General features: G+C 38.2%; 1 protein-coding gene across 2 annotated transcripts; it reads left to right on the top strand.

The window, feature by feature from the left end:
• The first annotated feature begins 223 nt into the window (after positions 1-223).
• LOC121863302 (dolichol kinase-like) lies at positions 224-20,807 on the top strand. Of its 2 annotated transcripts, XM_042361910.1 has the most exons (8): positions 224-306; positions 3,655-3,789; positions 4,882-5,005; positions 6,425-6,596; positions 7,734-7,957; positions 8,938-9,191; positions 17,494-17,635; positions 19,571-20,807. In XM_042361910.1, the coding sequence occupies exons 2-8, from the start codon at positions 3,689-3,691 to the stop codon at positions 20,075-20,077; spliced, it is 1,524 nt and encodes a 507-aa protein (XP_042217844.1). In that variant the 5' UTR covers positions 224-306; positions 3,655-3,688; the 3' UTR covers positions 20,078-20,807. The 2 variants fall into 2 exon arrangements, with proteins under 2 accessions (XP_042217844.1, XP_042217843.1); XM_042361909.1 differs by lacking the exon at positions 224-306 and having other exon boundaries at positions 786-3,789.
• Positions 20,808-22,542: the final 1,735 nt, after the last annotated feature.

Genomic DNA, 22,542 nt, shown 5'->3' with positions numbered 1-22,542 from the left:
ATCAGCGCCAGACTTAAATAATTTAGCATTAATTGAGTGCATTTTTATGAGGTATCCAAATCAATCCATACATCTCACACGTCACACCCAAACTATATTCAAAACTGGGTAAAGTGTTTTAGTTACTTTTGCACGAGAATTACTTTAATAGAAAGGAGTCTAAAAAAACCTTGCATTAAGAACTATCACTAATACTCCTGCCCTCTGTTGATCACAAGGTACAACTCGACCGTTAACAGTGTTCTCTCTTATCTAGTATTACTGTTAATGTTATCGTGTACAATAGTAGTGGAGTATGACTGACAGGTGAATGTTTCTCTTTTACGATCTTCCATTAGATAGGAGCCTCGTATAGTACAAGTGCCAAAGGTGTTGGTTGTAGACAGAGTGATGACTGGAGGATGAAGACCAGTGCCAAGAAACACCATATCAAGAGTACTAGAGGGGTCCGACTAATGTACCCAAATGTAGCCAGAATGAAGTCAAATGATGGTCCTAGATGAATAAATCGGACTGCTAATCACTTCTCGACTAGTATTTGGTGTCAGATAGTCACAAAAAATTGGTAAACTTACTTTAATCTGAGTTAATAGATCGAGTGCATGTACCTAATCTAACCTAACCTCGACTAGTATTTGGTGTCACGAAGTCAAAAAAAATTGGTAAACTAAATTTAATCTGAGTTAATAGATCAAGTGCATGTACCTAACCTAACCTAATCTATTCTAATCTAACCTAACCGAACACAACACAACTCAGATTAAATTAAGTTTACCAATTTTTTTTGACTTTATGACACCAAATAATAATCGAGAAGTGATTCACAGCCCGAATTACGTTTGTACGACCATCACTTGACTTCATTCTGGCTACATTTGGGTACATTTGGGTAATTAGTCGGACCATACTAGAGTGGTGTATAGACTCTATTAGAGGGACTTCCTTATAATACAGTGTGTTTTGACAAAACTTTAAAGGAATGCCAGTTTTGGCAAGTAATGGGCATGTAGTGGCTCCAGAATGTATCTATACCTGCTACCACAACCCATAATTTTGTGGTTCAGTCTCACTTTGGTAAAATTGCAGATTACAGCAACCAAAGAATCTGATAAAAAATATTCTGATGGTTTTTGATGTGATTGGTTCTAACAATAATGGGGGAAGCGTGGGAATTTGGGGTTCTGGGGGGTGGGAGCTAAAATGAGTGATTTGTGGCAGAAGCGAATTCCAAAATTGTCCAAATCACAACAAGAAAACATCAGAAGAACACATTACGCAACAGAAATTCTGTTATTTACAAAAAAAATAGTAGAAATAATAGTTTGATCGATTGCGTGGTCTGAATTCCTGGTACTCTGTGCTTGCTAACTTATACAATATAACCAAACTAAACCTTACTTAACCCCTAGGACCCCCAGACACTATGTAATAACCCAGAAGCGCTTGGTCAGCCTCCACGTTACGTTATTTCTTACCTTCCTTGTTATCAATTTGCGACGGAAGTGTAATATAAGAAAAGGTCAATTTTCACTAATGCACCGGTCTTTGTTTGGATATTAAAAATATGTTTTTCCGATGTTATTTGATGAGTTTCGAACAAATTTGTATTCATTTCAGCCAGAAATCAATAGTTTTTGAGATCCCCCCTCCCTTCCCCACCCATTAATCTTTACGAAAATTTGTTTTTTTTATCGAGTAAATCACAAATAAAAAACAACAAAACCAAACCTAACCTAACACTATTTTTCTGATATATGTCGGCACAGGTCTTTCCACCTGTTCGGCTATATCTGGTTATTCTGGTCCTTAAAAATCAAATCTCCGCTCCCGACGCACCCACACATTGTTCGTTGGCTAAGACAAAAAACTCTTGCCCAATCATAAATCTCCTATTGCTATAGTTAATAAAAAACTCCCACACCTTCCCCCGCACATGCGCTGTAGACGCTTAGGAAGCCAACACGGAGGTAAGGAGCACTGCATGATGGGTGGTCAGACCTTCTCTGTGAGACGAAAACAACAATGGCGACACTTGTGACTGACCAAATCTTATAACATTGAAAAATTAATATCTCGGTTATCCTTAATTTCCGGCAGAAATATCACAGAAGAAAAAGGTCTTAGAATTGTCTGAACATTAAGAAAAACATTAATAACAGCGAGAGAAATACCGGTGCAAGATCAAAATTTCACCTAAGAAAATTTTCATAGAAAAAATAGTTCTATCGATTGAGTGTAGTGAATTTCCGAAATTCTATGGTTGCTGTTAACTGCAATATTACCCTACATTTGGTAAAATTATGGAAAATGGAACTGCACCAGCTAACAGGATCTACTGTATAATCTCCTTACTACTTTTTAAAGTAAATAAAAAATTAAGTGCATAAAACTTATCATATTGGATAGAGGTACAGCAGCCATATGCCAAAATTTACACTGGATATGCTGTAGGTACTGCAACCGTATTGACGGACTGTCTTGTAAATGGTTAGGTTAGGTTAGTCAAACAGAAGGCCGTCTTAGTAACTATCTTTGTATAGTTTGTCCACCACTCATTAGGCTGCCGCACTAATAAGCATTGACATTTCGCTTACAGCTGAGGTACCTATATCTTGTGGCAAAACTAATAGCTGGTATATCCCAGTTGGTAATATTCCAGATGAGTTTTACTCCTTAACTACCTACTGTATTAAATTCCACCAAAAAACATTAATGCTTTCTTACCTCATGACAGATACAAAAAGTGCACTGGCAAACTTTTTGCATGATTTAACATTTATGATTTCTTGTGGGTTCAGGTCATGGTTACAGCAGTAAGATTAGTTTTATGCCAAGATGGGAATTTAATAAATGAAATAGGTTTTTCTGATGTATTTTATGGTGATTTGAAGAAATATGACCTTTATTTCTGTGGGAAATGCTTATTTATGTAGATATGACCCCTTAAACAATGACAATGATTTCTTACAAAGTGGACAGGACTTTGAAGGTGAGGGAAAACATGAGGATAAAATAAGAAAAAAAAACACAAAATAAACCTTTAAAGACCTGACGTAACCTAGGAAGGTCCTGTACTATACAAAAAAAAAAACCTTATTTAACCAAAGGTAGAGGAAAAAGTGATTCTGTTTTTAGTTTTGGTTTTAGCAAACTTAAAATCCATCAATTTTGTTTTGCTGTATCTTGGTCGTGTCCAGATCATGTCTACTAAACTTAAACAAGTTTGGTTGTGTATGAAATTAAATTCACCTTATGCACATCCTTCCAGGGCCGTCCCTAGAAGGGTGTGGAGCAATTCAGCCACTGCGGGGCCCCTTTGCATTCTTAAAATTTTTGTAAAAACTTTGCAACACCTAAAGCTACAGGAGCAATCTCCAATATCATAATCACTGCAGGTATCATCTTGTATACTTGTGAGATATTAATGGCTATCATTGGAAGAAAAGTTTTTACTTCATTTAAGCGAACCATAAACTTCATTTGGGCGAACACAGTTTACTTAATACAGTTTACTTAATCAGGAGGTCGTTGTCAAGAAATTTTTGGAGTCTATGGACTAACATCTTCCATTTTACCATCTATTAGGGACTAGATTAGATAAATGTACCAGACACCTGTATATTCTGTTTTGAAAGTCCTACAACTTACCAACAGATAATGAAACAGAGAAGAAATTAGGTACATATTGATGAAAATCACCTGCACCATGCCTTTCTCCAATGCAATGATGAATATTGCCAGTAAGCTGCCCAGTGTGAGCCCACTGCACCTGGACCATCTCAACACTCGGTAAATTAGTCTTTGATTTGTGTATGATCACTGTCGTACTTATGCTAAGGTAATTTTATATCTATTTTCTCTTGTATCTTACACTATGTTTTAATCTATCCTAACTAATCTAATCTAGCCTAATCCTAAGCAAACTAGCCTAACCTGATCCAGTTTTGTCTAACTGAATTTGCCCGTACTAAACGAAACCTAATGAAAGGTAGTGTCTCCTAATCAGAGAAGATGCTAGGGAATATTGTTTAGAAATGTGTAAGAACATTTTTGGGATGGGAGTGAGGTATGGTAGTTTTTAAGGGGATGTAACCATTAAAATGAATATACAGTACAGTATGAGGGACCTGTATAAAAGTTAATTTGTCCTCAAGGTAAGGGTTTAATGATTTACAGCAACTTGGCACTCAAGAAAATCATCATCATTATTGTCATCATAGTTGTCCTCACCAAAATTTACTGTACAGTATATAAACAATATAAGTGACTTCTGAGGAGGAGGAGGAGGAGGATAATGAGAATCTGATAAAGTGTTATTGATAAGAGGATTTAAGAAAGGTCAGTCAAGTAGAGTTGAAAGAGAATAATATGATTAACACCCTCATTAAATAGGATTATTTGGAATATGATAAAAGCCAATACAAAGTTGTGTTGGTGCATGTGTCAGTGTAACTGTTTGAAGGGAGACTGGTCTGTCCGGTGACTTTTCTGTGTATGCAGCACCAAGATGAAGATTATACTGTACAGTACTTTCATTCCCTTTTGTCTTCATTAGTTAAATTTGGAAATCTTTAGCAGATCACCTAAAAAATCTTCACCTAAAGATTAACCTCCCTAATGCTAACCTAACTTAACTTATCTTAACTTAAATGTCCTATCTTAACCTAACTTATACCAAATGTAACCCTATCCCCCCAAATAGCATTAGGGATAATCTTTAGGTGAAATACGCTGGGGTGAAGGTTCTTCAGATGATCCTCTTTAGCTACCCTCAAATTTTTTTTTTTTTTAATTTCTAAAAATTTTGTGACATTGTTTTTCTTAATAAATACAGTAGCACATAACAAATGTGTGTCATTACCTTCCATCTTGTTGTGGCAGATATGGTGCATCTCCTGGAGTGTGGCTAATGTTGCTGGTACCACTAGCGTGTAGCTCTGGCCTTTACACAGCTTACATCCATTGTTACCCACCATCACGTCTCTTAGCACTTCTTGCAATTCAGGTAATTAATATTGAACGTATTTCTACATTATAATACAATTTTGCATAACATCAGAAAATTATCACTGCAAAATTTATTTTTTTATACAGTATGCAATATTTTAATTTTTTTTTAATTAGAGTAATGTGATGAATTTTTAGCAGGTAGGAAAATGGCAATAGAAATGTCTTCAATTCTTGTAACACTTACAATATGTTTTATTAGCATTAGTCATTTTCTTGGATGTGAAGACCATTTTATACACTCACCTCCAACAAGGCACATTGTATGATGGTGTTGGCCATAGATTAAGTTTTTCTATTTTGTCCACAACTCTTCCAGAAATATAAATTCTATCCCCACCAAACTTGGTAGGCATGAGCATCAGCAGGTGGCAATGTACATGCATTAGAAAATTTACCCCCACCATTTTTGTCAAGAGTTATAACCATATACAGTGATATCCCAGTTAGCCTTAACAATTGGTGCAGAGCACTTCCTGGAATGAGAGATTTCCGGGTAACGAGATGACTCTTTCAAAGCCGTAAAAAAATCCCTCATCCCCGGAATTTTCTGGGTAACGGAGAAATGTTCTCGGAAGTTAAAAAAATTGCCCTTTACATCACCTCTCGAACCCGGAAAAAATATCCCTCATGACCGGAATTTTCCGGGTAATGGAAAAAATTTTCTCGGAATTTCCAGAAAATGTGCCCGATTTTCATCTCTCAAGCCCGGAAAGAAATCCCCCATCCCCAAATTTTTTGGAATTTTCCGGGTATTGGGAAAAATTTATCAGAATTTTCCAGAAAATGTGCCCCTCGGAAAATCGTTCTCAGAGCCGGAATTTTCCGGAATATTCTGGCTTTGGGAACGATTTTCAGAGAAAATTTAAATTCCAGCTATCGGAGAGTTCCGGGTTTGAGGGATTCCAGCTAACGGAGATATTACTGTACATGTATTTGGGACTTTATAATCTTTCTGATATCTTAGAAATGTTGGTAATGTCCTCAGGGTAACCTACAAATGCTTATTGTAACAGTTAGGTGTCATACAAGTTCTTCTAATGATGCTAATTATTACACAAGTGCTCATAATGATGCAAGTTTAAAAAAAACCCTGAGTTCTATTGTCCCATTAGTCATTCTGAGCATGAACAACTTGCTTGCATGAAGTTCAGTAAAGCTTATGTTATACCCAAATCTTGTTATTGTTGCTGTGGCATAAACAAATGTTTGCATTTCATGTCCAAGCCAGTTTCAGTAAATTTTAACCCAATTAATCTTACATTTGAATTGTGACATTATTATGCACAGAAGGTGATCCCTATTGTCATCAGACAACTTGTGTTTTGATGGAAGGCATTCACACTGTAGTGCTACTTATTGGTCTGCTGCCTTCTCATGACCTGCAGGTTATTAATGACTTTCTGCTCATAACCAGGTTGGAGTGTCAGGTATCCACTTGTACAAGCAGATGTGTGTGTCAGGAAGTCACCACAAGACAGAAAGTCAAGATAACACCCAAACCTCTTCCCTCTTTCTGAGATTCCTCTTCCACCCATACACTCCTGCACTAGTCACTGCAGTTGCCATCTCCTTTCTCACTGAAATCCGTGAGTAAGCATCAGATAGCCATTTGTTATTTGTTAGAAAAGGACGGATGTCAATTCAAAAAAATTAACTAGTATTGTAATTGTAATCAAATCTTATCTTGTATTTTATATACTGTGGTCAGTTCTAAATCTGTAAGTTCTAGCAGAATACCCACTTCTAGGCAGCTCCTGTTGACGCACAAACTCTTTTAGAGATCTAGGATGGTAGACAAATCCCTAACTGGCAGCTGGAGACTGATCCTGGAAATGCCCATCCCTTCCTTTATACAACTATTCTTTAAAAGGAATGGATGAGAAGTAAAGTTTGCTCTCTAAAAGCAGGTCTAAGACAGTCTCAATTGTGTCTATCTAGCCCTGGGGTTCCCAAGCTTTTTCTTGCACGACCCCATCCAGTGTTGTCAACTATCCAGTGCGACCCCAAATCATTTCACTGGCAGATCCAAAGGACCCCAGCGACCTCTTTGCGACCCTACCTAATGAGCCTTCCGACCCCATTTGGGGTCGCGACCCAAGGTTTGGGAACCCCCGATCTAGCCTGTACACTCATCACACCAACTTTTATACAATACCTCTAGTGGGCAACCTTTGCTTGGAATCCACTTATTAAAAAGATTGTTCCAAAGGGATGAGCAGTTGTAAGACCAGTCCCAGGTGTCAGGTACGATGATGGAAACGCCTTTTAGGAACTGGGTATACACTTAGGGTGTAGGAGAAGAAAGAGGACATGATTAGATATTAAAAAAAAAGATTTCAGTGAAATGGAATTTTTATTGGATTAGAAAAGAAATTTTCTACGTACCACTGAATATGAACATATAAAATTATGGCTCAAGAACTAGGTACATAGTGTGTATGTACTTACTTTTACCTCCATATCTATCCCTGGTCAGTAGGTAGTCTACAAGATGAATTGTACATTTTGTTCTTGTTTAAATTATCAGCTGTAAATATACTCTGTTTTAAAATACTGTACATGTGTGTGTGGAAAAAGAATTGTCATTTAATAATGGGTGTCAAAGATATGATGGACAAATAGTAAATTATTCAAGTGCCTTTTATAAATCAGAATACACTCATTTTAAAGTTGGATATGCTGTACTGTATATGATAAATAACTAAATTATAATTTCTTAACAGACCCCATTGGTGCAATAATGGCAACAACATTATGTGCATGGATTCTCTATGAGTTGACACATTGGTTGTTCAGGAGTTTCCCTGGGAGCTTCAGTCTTGGGGAGGGAGCTGTGGTGGGCCAGACAGGAGCCCTAGCCATTACTTGCTCCCTGTGTAACATTTTCACCTCCATATTGATGCCAAGGATGCTCTCAGACTCTCAGAAGATTAGTCTGTTTGTTCAGGTATGTCTGTTAATTCACATTACTGTGTCTTATGATTACGTATTATGAGCACAATTTTGCTTGTTTACTTAAGACTGATGGTTTGGAGTGTAGTCTTGTTTGTGTTCAGACGAGTCAATAAGAATCTATGTATCTGAGATTGTAAGCTATTACAGTATTTCATACTCAAGATAACCATAAGTGTCCAATTCATGATGCTTGTTGTGTTTTGAATGAATTTGACCCTGATGAATAGTGAGCTTGTGATTAAATTTTACAAAGTGGGCCCCAGTCCACAGCAGTCTTGGTTCTCCTGAGGAGAATTGATGTATTTCATGAGAGATGTTATATGAGGGAGAAGAGGTTGCCTTTCTGGTTGTGTTCCTAAACCCAGAGATGAGGAGCTTCTGTGTTTCCAGGCAAGTTGTTTCCCACGGAATGGAGAGGCTTTGTCTCCTAACCCAAAACTGACAGTTGATCTTGGGGCCCTGATCCTGATCTATCCTGTGGATATCAACCCTTTAGGTGTGTGCAGCAAGAGTTGTAGATCGGTAGTCTTATTAAGGTTACTACTTCTGTGGATGATGAGCTGAGAGTCCAGGCTGTTGCATCCCAGCCGAGAAATAATACAAATTTAAAATTTGGGAGAAAGATCTATTTTTAATGACATGCAGTATTCAAATTTTGCCTACTAGTATGTGAATGAGTGTGTGCTTCTGATCTACAATTAGATTTCCTATTAATTTTCTTTTCTGTATTTATCTATTGGGAGCGGTAGATTGTTTTTTTCAGTAGACGCATTTCAAATTTTATTTTATTTTAGCCTTTAATTGTGATGGAAGCATATTCTGTGTTTTACACTGTCTGTAATATGTTTACTGACACCTTAACTCTTCTCATTCCAAACTAATAAGAAGACTGTAAGAAGTTGCAAGAGAATCACATACAGTACAGTACCATAGCTAAGTACCTGTATTAATACTGTGTTTTTTCACTTTCAGACAGCAGTACTTATATTCTCCTCTATGGTGGTTGGCCTGTATAAGCTTCCACTTTTGCACACTGCTCGAATGTTTGTTCCGTTTGTTTGTGTGTGTGGAACAGCTGGGGTGGCAGTATCATCATTGTTACTTGGAAAATGGACACCTCTTTGGCTCTTGGATTTAATAATAGAGGCACCCACCAGATTAACACTATTAGCTTGGTGGTCTGGGTTGGCACTTGTAGCAGTAGCCCTAACTACCTGGGCCAGAAGGTAAGTGAAACTAGGTCTACCTCACTTAGGCAACTATTGTTTATATTAATAATAATAGCTGGTCTTTTGTTTTTCAAAAGCACTAGTTCTTCTACAGGATTCACTAGTGCTCGAAACACTGCAAAGTCAAAGTTTTAAGAATAAAAAAAAATGCTATTGTACTACAATAAAGGATCACAAAAAGTGAGAGTTCGACTTCTATCATTCATAAACCCTTAAGTTTTAATACTTCCTAAACCCTACATCACCATACCCTTTTTAGGATCCCAAAAAGAATGGTCTTAACTTGTTTCTTATCCCGTAAACACCCCCACCCCACGCGGACATATTTCGGCAAAAGAAAACTAAAAAAAAAAATCCATTGTCACTTTATAAATGGGTTTAATCAATATAAGAAAAAAAAACCAGAAGAATGTACTTACATTCAACTTTTACTGTAGCATGGTTAGAGAGTTGTCAGGAGTGTTGATGAGCAGTGTGGAATGATGAAAGATGTCTTGTTTGAAGCTGCAGCACACAGTGATCGGGAAGAGATGTTGACACACACTTGCAACACACAATTCTTACTTGAAGGCACCTTTATATCATATTTCTATCTTATAACTACAACAAAACACAAAATATTACAACTATACTCAAAAGAACTTTCAAATGCTGAACAGAAGTCGAAGAACTTGCATCCATCACCACAGTTGGTGGGTAACTGACCACGAAGCACGAGTCTTTAGACAAAGATTACACGTGAGTTGAGTTGCCAATTAAACAAATATCCAATACAAAGTATTTTGACACGCCTGGACATTCAAAATATGCCATAAAAATTAAAAGCGTTGAGGAACTCCACCTGAGGTCGCCTGAATGAACGTCACCCAAGTTTTAAGGGTTAAAGACCTTCACAAGTCAACTGCTTCATGGATGAAGGCAACCGATTGTACAATCTGAGTGCTGTATAGAAAAGGATTCGAGCAGCAAAAGAACATTCCGTACTGCTCTAGGCTCCTCAAGGCATGAAGGATCATCACTACTATGCAAAATTATTTCAAAATGTGTAATCAGTGGAATTAGTAGGTTGGCCAAATATTTAGGCTAACCAAACATTATTGTCTTAAAAGCAGTGTTGTACGTTGACGCCGTTAATTTAACGTCGTCAATGGATGGCGGCAACTTTCTGTTAACGCTGACGCCATAAATTTTTGGGCAAGTGACGCAGTCAACTTTTCACCCTAGCGGAGCGTCAAGCGTCAATTTGTTCGTCAGGAAAAAGGCCACCAACCAGCTGTCAAAGTTGGTGGAGAAGTCCGTGCACGAGACTGGGAGCGGCAGCAGCAGTGAGGGAGACGACAAAGACCATCACGTAGAGAACAAATTGTTCCAGGCCCTGTACGAGACCCCCCGCAGGAATGAAAAAGACAGTGACTTTTACAAGCGTTTCCTGGGGGAGAAACCTTCGAAAAAAACTTTCGACAAGGACACCTTCCCCAACAAGGCCATGAGGGAGTTGTTCACCAAATACAACACCCCCAACCCCTCTAGTGCTGCCATGGAGCGCATGTTCTCCGTGGGCAAGGATGTCTTGAGGCCCAAGCGCAGCAGAATTAGTGACAAACATTTTGAGATGCGAGTATTCTTGCGGGGGAACAAATGAATAATTAAAATGATATAATATAACTCATAATAAATGATTAAAGATGAATGAATATTTTTTGATTTTGCATATGTTACTCCCATACACAGGAGAATACGCATTTCGGCGCTGCATTTGTACGTCACTGAAAACTCGTTGACGCTAGGTGTTGACGCTAATGGCATCAATTTATGAAATCGTTTACGCCGACGGCATCAAATTTCTTGGCCGTTTACGCTGATGGCGCCACTTTTTTTCGTTGACGCGTACAACGCTGCTTAAAAGTCATTAGACAGAGTTTGAACTCTATCCTAGCTTTAATTGGAAGCCACTGTAATTTGATCGAGAATAGGGTAGTGAGCGTTCTCGGTGGGAGAGCAAAAATAGGCACGACAACCCTTTTCATCAATGTCTGAACTTTCTTCAGTTGATAATTAGGTAGGCAGACCCGTAAAGTTACAATAGTCAACCCAAGACAAAATAAATGAGTGTAATAATGTGATGAGACACTGTCTATCCAAAACTGTTTAGCAACATTTTGATTTCAAATATGAAAGTTACAACTCTTAACTAATTAATTTATATGTACTTTAAAAATCAGTTTTGAGTCAAAGTACACTCCAAGATTACGAACAGATTCATCAGAAATGATTTGAGCTTCCTCAAAGTTTAAAGAGCCAAAATCATCTGTGCCACCTCCCCTCCTATTTCCTTGGATGAGGATAATCTCAGTTTTGCCGTCATTGAGCTTAAGCTTTCTTCTAGCCATCCGAATCTTAATATCAGGCATCATGGATATCATTATCTCATCAGTATCCTCAATATTTATTATTTTCACATAAAGCTGTGTATCATCGGCATATAAATGATAAGCAACACCATGAGCATCCAACAGAGATGCAAGACGACTGGTATAGATTGTAACAGAAGTGATCCCAAAACTGATCCCCATGGGACCCCAAACTGCAAAGGGATTGGGTCTGAAATGGTTCCACTAACCATCACACATTGAGATTGCTCTGACTAGTAAGACTCAAGCAGTGAGAGTGCATTCTCACAGACACCAAACGACCAAAGATCATGAAGCAACAGATGATTATCCACTGTGTCAAAAGTTGCAGAGATCCAGCAAAACCAGGAGAGAGGACTTTCCTGTGCAAGTGTTTATTACAAAATCATTATGAATTTTACATAAGGCAGTTTCAGTTGAATGATGCTTCCAAATACTAATCCTTTTCTCAAGATATTATTTGGCAGCTTAATTCCTGTATGGTAGTAGGTTGCACAATTTCCCTGCAAATTTAGGTTCAAGATACAATGCCTAGATGGGGTGGAACTATTGCCAGTTTCCTTTACACTATTTGCCTGTCTTCCCAGCAGTGATTGGGGATCTTTATGTAAACTAATTAGTGAATTATGTTCTAGGGGTAATGTTTAGCCATTAGGGTTGATGAATCTTCCTGAGCTATCCTGTGACACTTACACAGCATGTTCCCCATATTCCATTATCTCTTAAGTCTGCTTCATCTTGTACAGCCTCGCACAATAATCTTAGTGACTGAGCGGTTCCTGCAAAACACACTTAACTCTTATGCTCTTTATACTCTATCATTTAGAGGAAATCCTCAACAAAATGGCAGTGAATACTCTATGTAAATTCTAAATAAAAAGCCTAAATACTGAGAAAGCTTCAAAATCTGTATGTCTAGAGTTGTTAGGACAGTGTGTGTTTGTGTAACATGAATTTGCACCAGGATTTAGCAATATCTATGTTTGTAATCATTTGTTTGATAAACCATGAGATATCATTCCTACTTCTATTAATAGACAGTACAGTACATAGTTCACTTTAACGACTAATTGGTACCATAAAAACGGTCGTTAAAGTGAAAATCGTTAATGTAGTGAGTATAGTTTACATGCTAAGTGGGTCAATTGGTACCAGCCCTCAGACACATTCACCCCCTATAACCACACAAAAAATTACAACCTTTTATTCATGCACATTAATACTGCATGCAGAGTTAATACATGTAACTAATAGCTAACCTTTAGACACTCATTGAACTGCTTAATGAGAGTGTTTGCTGTCTTCTGAGGCAGGGGAGTGGTGTTTGTGCCTCCCTGCCCCCACATAGGGTGACAATAAAAAGTGAAAGTTTTTATTTTTAGATGGCCATTTGTCCAATACTGCGTACCCATGAAAAAAGAACACAGGCGAAATCCTGGGTCATTTGGACAATATTTAGAGGTGGCTCAAGCCATTTGAAGTTAACACTACTGAAATTATTATTGATTTTTTCTAATTTCTTTATTTATGAACCGATTACTATGAAACTTTGCAGGTATATGTAGAATGCAAATTCAAACTAAAGTTGTTCCTAAAATTTTTTCTAAAAATGAGTAATGAGTATTTTGGCTGGTGCAGCTATTGGCAATGCAGAGGGGAGGGAGAGGCGGGTGTCAGTCTGGGTAGGGGGAAGAGGTTGTGTGCCAGTGTCTGACTGGTACAGTAGCATCAGTTGTGTGTGAGACGTGACGGTGGGTGTGTGTGCGTCGCTCTTGTTGCAGTATTACGGTTAGTACCATTGTCTTTGTCTAAAATCAATGCATCAATTTAGGTATATAACACTTTAAAAACTTTATACAAGTGATCTTGCATGCCGTATGCTTTATGGGTGCTGTTGTTTGCATAACAGTAACAACATAAGTTACATAAATGTTTTTGTTTGTTTCAGGTTCAATGGAGAGTACACGTTCAAAAACTGAAGTTTGGCTCATTGGTCAACACATAACCGAAATCACGGGTGCACAACTTCCTTCAAGAGGAGATGTTCTACGTCTGTTTTTCCACGGTCACAATGAACATAAGAAAACAGTGAATGATTCTGCGAGTGAAGTTGCAGCATCGGTTATTAGTTTCTGGAATAAAGCACGGATTCCTACCATAACTGAGAAGAGTATTGGACGAAAGGTAGTGGATCTTTTTTTAATGTGGAAGGGACTTAAGAAAAACTGCACTCGCACTACAGACACACAACGTAAGAAAGAGGAAACTTTTTGTGATGAGTTAGAGGACCTCTTCGATGTTGCCCACCCCAAGGCAATGCAGCTCTTGACCATCAAAGAAGACCGAGCATTCCTGGCAGCGCAACGAGAAAAAGGGAGAAGAGGTGTAATGGCAGGAGTAGACAAAAAGATTGCTTGTTCCATCAAGCGTCGGGAAGAAAGCAAGAGTAAGCAATCTCTACAACAGAATCAAGCCAGTTCTGCTCTTGAATATGATGAGTTGGGTTCTTCGTCTGAAACAGAATCACAATCAAGCTCGTCATCATCTACAAGTTCCCTAGCGATATCACCAGTGGTATCTTCTTCCAATCGTAAACGTGCTACTCTCAAAGTTATCACCCCTGAATTGTCAAGTACATTGGACCGCACTGGGATCAGTCACCGCTCTGCTCTCCGGATCGTCAGTGCCACGGCTGCTAGTCTAGGTCATGACCCAATGGAACTAGTTTTAAACTATGAGACAGTGCGTACTTCGCGAGCGACCCACCGTTCTGGGATTGCCAACGAAATTAAAGAAAAATTTCAACCTAGTGAAGTGCTCACTGTGCACTGGGATGGAAAAATTATTCCTGATGAACAAGGAGCGAGTGTTGACCGAATCGCCATTCTTGTCTCCGGAATCAATACTGAAAAGCTGCTTGGTGTCCCGAAACTATTGTCAGGGACTGGACAGGCCATTGCTACAGCAGTCAGTGCAGCGCTGGAAGAGTGGAAAATATCAGAGAATGTTTCAGCACTCAGTTTTGACACAACAGCTTCAAACACTGGGCACTTGTCGGGGGCATGTGTCATTCTGGAGCAGAAACTCGGCCGCCGTCTTCTGCATCTCGCGTGTCGTCACCACATCCTTGAGCTTGTTGCCGAGAAAGCGTATGTGGAATGCATGGGGCCTTCCTCTGGATCAGATAATACTCTCTTCTCTCGCTTCAAGCATAAGTGGAAGGACATCAGTCAAGATGACTACAGCCCTCTCTCAGACCTCCCTCCAAGTTTGTACGAGAAACGAGATGACCTCATCTGTTGCTGGAAACATCATCTGGGCAAGAAGCAGCAGCCACGTGATGATTACCGTGAGGTACTGGAGCTAGCAATCAGGTGTCTTGATGGAGCTCTACCCAAGTTTAACCTCCGAAAAGCCCGGAGCACTTCACCGAGCACGGTGGATGGCTAAGCTCATTTATGTCATGAAGATCCTGATTTTTGCTAATCAGTTTAAACTAACTGCTCGTGAGACATTAGGCTTGAAACGATTCACATTCTTTGTGCTAGAGGTGTATGTCAGTGCATGGTTCACGGCCTCCGTTCCATCCTCCGCTCCTGCTAATGATTTGCAGCTCCTCCAAGACCTGTCAGAGTACCACGACGTCAAAATATCAAGAACATGTCTCACAGTCTTCGGTCGTCACCTGTGGTACCTCAGTGAAGGCTTGGTGGGTCTTGCACTCTTCGATCCACAAGTTAATGCAACAATGAAGACAAACATAGTTCGGGCAATCGTTGAGAGGAAGGCGACCGAGGATTCACCAAAACGTGCTGCTCTTCCTGCCACATCTTCCCTTCCCACAAAGCAGCTCTCAGACTTTGCTTCTAGAGGATCAAACTTTCTATTTGAAAGTCTCAAAATGAAGACTTCTTTTTTGTCCAAGGAACCTGACACATGGTCTGATGATGAAGACTTCAAAACTGGCGTCGCAGTTGTGGGTGGTCTCAGAGTCATCAACGACACTGCAGAGAGAGGGATTGCCTTGATACAGGCATTCAACAGCAAGATCACGAAGAGTGAAGACCAGCGTCAACATCTGCTGCAGGTTGTTGAAGAGCAGAGGCGGTCACAACCAGGGACATCAAAACAGGACCTTACAAGCAAAAAGCGAAAACAATGAATGGGTTGTCCACACCTCTCCCACCCATTGATGTAAGCGTGTTCACTGCAGTTTCATTTTAAAAAGGAATTAATCATTTATATGTACAGTGTACACATAAACTTGCTCAATATGTAAATTTTAAAATAAACCTGCATATTATGAATATTCGTATTTTTTGCCAAAAGGATAAAACTTCAATTGACTTGAGCTACCTCTAAATATTGTCCAAATGACCCAGGATTTCGCCTGTGTTCTTTTTTCATGGGTACGCAGTATTGGACCAATGGCCATTCCATTTAATCAATTTTAGAAATTCACCCCTATGCACTATTGTCACCCTACCCCACACTCACACTACTCTTCACCATACCACAGATAGAGAGGTTACGCAACATGGTCACATAAGTGTGTAGGTTACACCACACCTGTTCACACACACACTGATCAAATCAAACCACCTTGCTTGCTGACGTCATCAAGATGGCCGCCCAGAGTGACTATCAACTTGCGTTACTGATCGTTATTGTGTTGAAATGTATCGTTAATGTGTTGAGGTGTCGCATTTCATTACTGTCGTTATTGTAATGAATCGTTAAAGTGAAGTATGTACTGTATCAGGATAGTATAGATGTGGTTGTAATAATGTTGGGGTGGGTGAGTCTGTTTATAACAAAATAATTGTATGACTACAGTTTACATACCAAGGTAATGTCAAATATTGGTTATACTGTACAGTATAGAGAATAATTTTGAAGATAAGCATTAAAAAATAGAAATACAATAACAAAGATATTAATTTAAAATTCCATTGACAAAGAAACAAAAAATACATCCCACGTTCTGGCAGTTCTCATGACTGACATTAGCAAGCCTGTAGTTCTCTCTCTATCGGAAGTGTATATGTATAAAACATGCGGTGCAAGAAAATATCATAAATATGTACAGGAAATCCAACTAATGCTAGACAATTTTTTTTTTATTTTCAAGTCAAATTATGAATTATATTTTTTCTATTACTATTGAAGATGTTATAGTACTTATGATGATAGCTCACCATATAAGATGCTGATAAATAAGAATATAATATTGCATCAATAAATAAACCTAGTGAATGCCTCCAGCAAATTTGATGAGATCACTATACTGTACAATGAGTGTACATTATTCAGTAAGCAAGGGTAGTTATTTTCATCTATATTTTTTTAATTTTACCCATTTTTTAAAACCCTTAAGTATCCTTGTTAAAAACAATATGTACCCTTCATAAAAAGTTCACATGAATGAATGTAGGGAGCAAGGTGCGGTGCACTGATGCGATACATATGAAGACAGGACTTGGACTGAAACCAGTGCCGCAGCAGCGCGAAACCCATGCAGTCGCACAGATGTTTGACCGCACATATGAACATAAACCGTCCGGACTGATGCTGGATTTTCTATACTTTTTTAAGAATATTTCTGGTGAATAGCGAGGCAGTTTGCAGCACCTCAGAGTCTGAAAAAAGCAAATTCCAGTGTATATAGGTTTTGCTGTATAGTATTTGTAGTAAATAACAATACATGCCAGGTGCCGCTATCTGCCCACAAGTGTCCTAAAATTATTGTGCGGGACTGCACACTTTCATCACTCATACAAACTTAATGAATTTTGGACTTCATTAACAATAGTTTTGCATTGAAGACCATGTTATGCTTACTTTCATTGTATTGATACCTGATTTACCTTTGTATGTTTTTCCCCCAGGAGAAGCAACATAGCGACCACAGTACTTCGTAAAGTTTACCATGTTGTGATAATCTTGGTGTTCACTCCGGGTATACTGCTAGAGCCTGCCTTCACCCATCTAGCTGCCACGGCTGCAGTTATGTTCTGCTTGTTGTTGGAGGTGAGTGTAGAAGGTATCCATGTTAAGATACTCTGGCAAAGGCAGGTCACTTGTTCCTTTCTTGTGGTCATTAAACAGGATTTCATTTCAATCCTTTATTCCTATATTTAATACCATTTTTAGCCTGCAGAAAAATTATTTTAATGGAGGTTTACATAATAATTTTACCCCAGTTATTTTCATTCATAAAGAAAGATATATCGTATTTTACAGCATATAAAATGTATCCCCCAATTCAGCAGGGAACACTTTGGGTAATATTTTTGTTTATGTATTTAAACATTTAATGTTTACTCCTACTAATATGAAACATGATACAGCAAGTGTGTAGCTAATAGTATAGCTTGATCTTTTCCCTCCTGTGGCCAGTGTTCTTAAAATGAAGGTAAAATAGCATAAACTCAACGTGTTAGCACTGTTCTTGTTGATACAGTAAACCCTCGAAGATCAGGACCCGGGAAATCCGGATTTCGGAAGATCCGAAGAAAAAATTTGGGGGTTCTGGGCGAAGAAGCTTCCTAGAAGTTTCCATAAGAAGCATTTCCAAACCAGAGCAAAGAACATTTTAGGCCTGTTGGCGCTGCTTGACCCGTCAGTTACTCGGACACAGGTGCCCGAGGAGGTGGGAAGCATAAACAGAGTTGACAATTGTTGTTTGTGGGAATATTATTTCATTCACTCTAGTAATGATAGTGTTTCTTATTATGTCATCATAGGTAAATGCATGGTTTAAATACGGTAATTTGTTTATCACTACATTAGTACTGTCTTTTTGGTGTTTCTTCTATCATTTATTATTCGCCGGAAAATCCGGAAAATCAGCTTTTCCGGGTCTTCGAGGGTTCACTGTACGTATGTTATTACCAAGTTGTTGCAGCTATGATCGTTACTCGTTGTACTAAGATTTTCATACTATGGTTAACATGAAATGGCAACTTAATACTAGTCTTTGTTGCATGCCGATAGATGGCTGTCAGCATTATTCACTGTTATCATCATAATTTCAAGTTTCTTTCAAAAGCTAAAGGATGTTTCCTAATAGAAATAATAAGATAAATGTGGTAGGTGTGACAGTAATAGATACTGTATTAGTAATGCTTGTAAGAGTTCAGAAAGGGTTACTGATTAGCTGTGAAGAGTTGGGTGCTGTACAGACGATAATCTTGTCTGGTTATCCAGCTTTAATATTTGCAGTAATTCCTTTTTTAATTAATTAAAAGTAATAATAATAATACATACAGTAATATGTTACAATAACATTTTTATTCTGGGGTTGGGCCAGGTAAATTAACCTATTGGAGACAGCATCTGGGGGATTCATTAGCCTGCGAGAGACCCACAATGTCACAAATTGGACGCAGGGTTATTTTTTAGCCTTTTTTTGGGGGGGATGGGGTGCGCCTTATGTGCCGTAAAAGACAATAAGTTGCAACACTAACCTCATACAATCAAAAACATGGTGTCTGAATACCTTGGGGACCTGGACATGTTGGATAATTGACTCTTGTGACCCCAGTTTATGATTAAAGGGTTTGAGTTATCCTGGAGTACCTTATGGCTTGTTGGCTTTAGAAGTAACCACAAAGCAAAGGTTGAGACTTTTTGTTTCATAAACCATAATTTGAGTGGGTGAGTAGCTGTTTATAAGAACATTATTACTAACCTAGACCCTGTTGTGGGTCGTTCGACCTGTGCCTGGATGGGCTAATTCCCGTAAAAGACGAATGCAGCTCGCTCCCGTATACAAGGCAGGTTGTTCCAGGGGAAGTTCTGGCAGAATAATATCATTTCCCTTGGCAAGAAATGGCATTTCAAAGTTGTTCTTTTGTTCTTTTTTTGGGGGAATCTATTGTTTAGATATTATTTATATAAGTATTAAAATACTTCCTGAATATTGTACTGTCCTTACAACAAAAAATCCTTTTGTTATTACAGATGGTGAGAGTAAAGGAGATAGAGCCCATAGCCTCAATCATATCCCAGGCCTTTTCCACTTTCCTTGATGAAAAAGATGGAGGCACACTGGTCCTTAGCCATATCTACTTGTTGGCTGGAGTAGCATCACCATTGTGGATCAGCCCCTGCCAATTTCTTGAAGTTGAGGTTATGTCCAAATTGCCACCTGAGTCAGTTTTGCCACTTCTTGCTGGAGTCTTGGCTGTTGGGGTAGGAGATACTGCAGCCTCTGTTGGTGGAACTTATCTGGGACGTAGACGATGGTCAGGAACAAAGAAGACTGTTGAGGGAAGTTTGTGTGGGGTGATAGCCCAGATGATGGCAGTATTAGTATTAGTAGGAATTGGTGTAGTGGATGTTTCTCTGGCAGCCTGGGGCCGTCTTGTGATCTCGGCTTCATTAGTGGCAGTAGTGGAGGCTTTAACAGACCAGGTGGATAATATAGTCTTACCACTTCTCCTGTATACACCTCTTATGGATCTGTAGATGCAATTGTCAACATGGATACTATGGGCAGTTGGTTGATTCTGGACTTAGTTAACTATTACATCTTCACTTTAACCAAATGATTCAGCCAAATAATTGAATGTCATTTTGGGTGGTTTATTTATTAACAGATGGATGGAAACCCAGCAATGTTGAGCTGCAACAACACACATCTCTTTTGTTATTTGCTGTACATAAGTTAAATATTAGAAGTTTAAGTAAAGAAGGAAGAATTATCCCTTGCAATTAAAGACAACAAAACATTCCATTGAAAGGTAAACTGATAAATTATTGACTGAAGGGAAATATTTAACCTTTAAGTTGGTACTGTACTGTACCAGCAAAACTTGACATTTTATACATGGAATCTCAGTTATCTGGTTTACTGTAGATAACTGACTTTATGGCCAGTGGATTTAGATGTAATTATGATGTGAATAACTGAATGGTTAGACAAACATAATGTGAAAGCAAAGGTGACCTTGGATTTTGTAGTTTTTCTTAACTAGTGTTAAATGTTAAAAAAAAAAATTCATTTCACTTTACAAAGATTTAGGTGAAATAAATATTAGCTTGAAATACCACTTTGGCTATGCCTGCCACAATATGTATTGCATTACCCATTTTTTTTTTACGATTTTACAATAAACAAAGGGTTTATATACAGTGGGGTATGCTATGACGAATGGATTCTACTATGAATATTCCTATAACGAACGGTTTTACCTATAAAATTGAGAATGCTATAACGAACGAAACTCCTACAACGAACATTTTTTTTTTTTTTTATTAATTTATTGTTTTTTATTACAAATATTAATGATATTCTTTATTTCAGGGGTTTAGATGCATATTTATGCACTTTTTTACAATTTTATATTATATTTTTCAGTGTTAAGTGGTTGTATTTGGGGGCCTGGAATGGATTAATCCTATAACGAACGAATGCTATAACGAACAAGGTTCTAGAACCAATTAGATTCGTTATAGCATACCCCACTGTATATATATAAAGTACCGCAAGTGTGTGATATTTTGGTGGTGAAGGACAATGTCAACCTCATATTTTATTATAATTTTAGGTTCTATTTTGGTTTTAGAATATTTTTTTACATTGATGTACTGTATATACTTGTATATATGTACTTAAGTGGTCACTTTCATGTGTCTATGTGTATGGACTTGTTGCTTCTTCCTTGGGCAACTATATTCAGGAAACACTGCTTCGATTTTATTTGAATTTGATTAAAGGTGCATGTGATGGATGTCATAAATAGAGTTCAAATCTAGAGTAAAGGGGTTTCCCGAGTTATGAATGTCCGACTTACGAACTCCCGCCGATACGAACGAGGTCCCATAAGGTCAATTATTTTAAGAATCCGACAAAACTGGTTTGTAGTTCAATGTACGATCACTGAGGGTGTTTTGCCTTTTTCAGAACATTTAATTATGTTAACTTTCACTTCCATCATAATTGTTTTCCTTTTCTTGGATGCACTACTACAGTAAAAGTCCAAAAATCCGGATGCCAGAAATCCGGACCACCCGAGAATCCGGACTTTTCGAAAACTCAAATTTTTTAATTTAGCGGACTTTTGTAGATTACATGAAAGAATGGAGTTGCTTTAAAAAAATTTATTTACATAATTCTATAAAAGTAATTGTAAATTATAGGTACAGTAGCTAATTTTGTTAGTTTTGTAATTATAGTAGCTTGCCCTGAAATATAAAATTTGAGGCACTATAAATCTTTTGTGTTTATGTGTGCATGCGTGAACACCACAGCTACACAGCGACAAGCAACCACGCGGTCGCCACTTTAAAACAAGTAATCAAACTGTGGCAACGTATGTAATTTTGAGTCCTACTCTTTCCATTTACAGAGTACAAGCCCATAATAATGGCTCCTAAAGTAGATAAACTTCTTGTGTGAAGAGGAAGAAGAACACATTGAAATTGAGTGACAAACTTGAAATAATTAAGAAACTAGAACGTGGAAAGTCTAAAATTTATGATATAAAAAAGGCAAAGAATAAAATTCTAGAATTCACAGCTTCTTTTGAGCCTTACAATAGAATTGCTGAAAGAAAAAGTTTACATCGGCCCAAATTAGAAAGTACTGCCTGAGAAACCGGAAAATCCGGACCGACCCAATCCCCGAGCTTTCCGGATTTTTGGACTTCTACTGTATCAATTGCATCAGGTTTACAATTGTGAGCCATGATGAGGGCTGAAAAAGAGAGTTAATAAACAAAAAACTACAGTTTGCTCTGGATCACACATGTTAAGGCGGTAAGGATTAAGGGTACTGATGCGCCCTCTCACTTAAGGCGCATGACTGGGTGCGATGCATCACTCCCCATGCACCGCTCCGCCTCCCCTGTACACCACACAAACAAGTTCTCGTATGTAACTGCAAACCAGTTGTACTTATGTCAGATTTTTAAAAATAATTGACCTTATGG

Source organism: Homarus americanus, unplaced genomic scaffold (genome assembly GCF_018991925.1).
Source record: "Homarus americanus isolate GMGI-L3 unplaced genomic scaffold, GMGI_Hamer_2.0 scaffold46197, whole genome shotgun sequence".
Taxonomy (NCBI): domain Eukaryota; kingdom Metazoa; phylum Arthropoda; class Malacostraca; order Decapoda; family Nephropidae; genus Homarus; species Homarus americanus.
The sequence above is the reverse complement of the archived record's forward strand: the minus strand, read 5'-3'. Positions and strand labels throughout refer to the sequence as shown.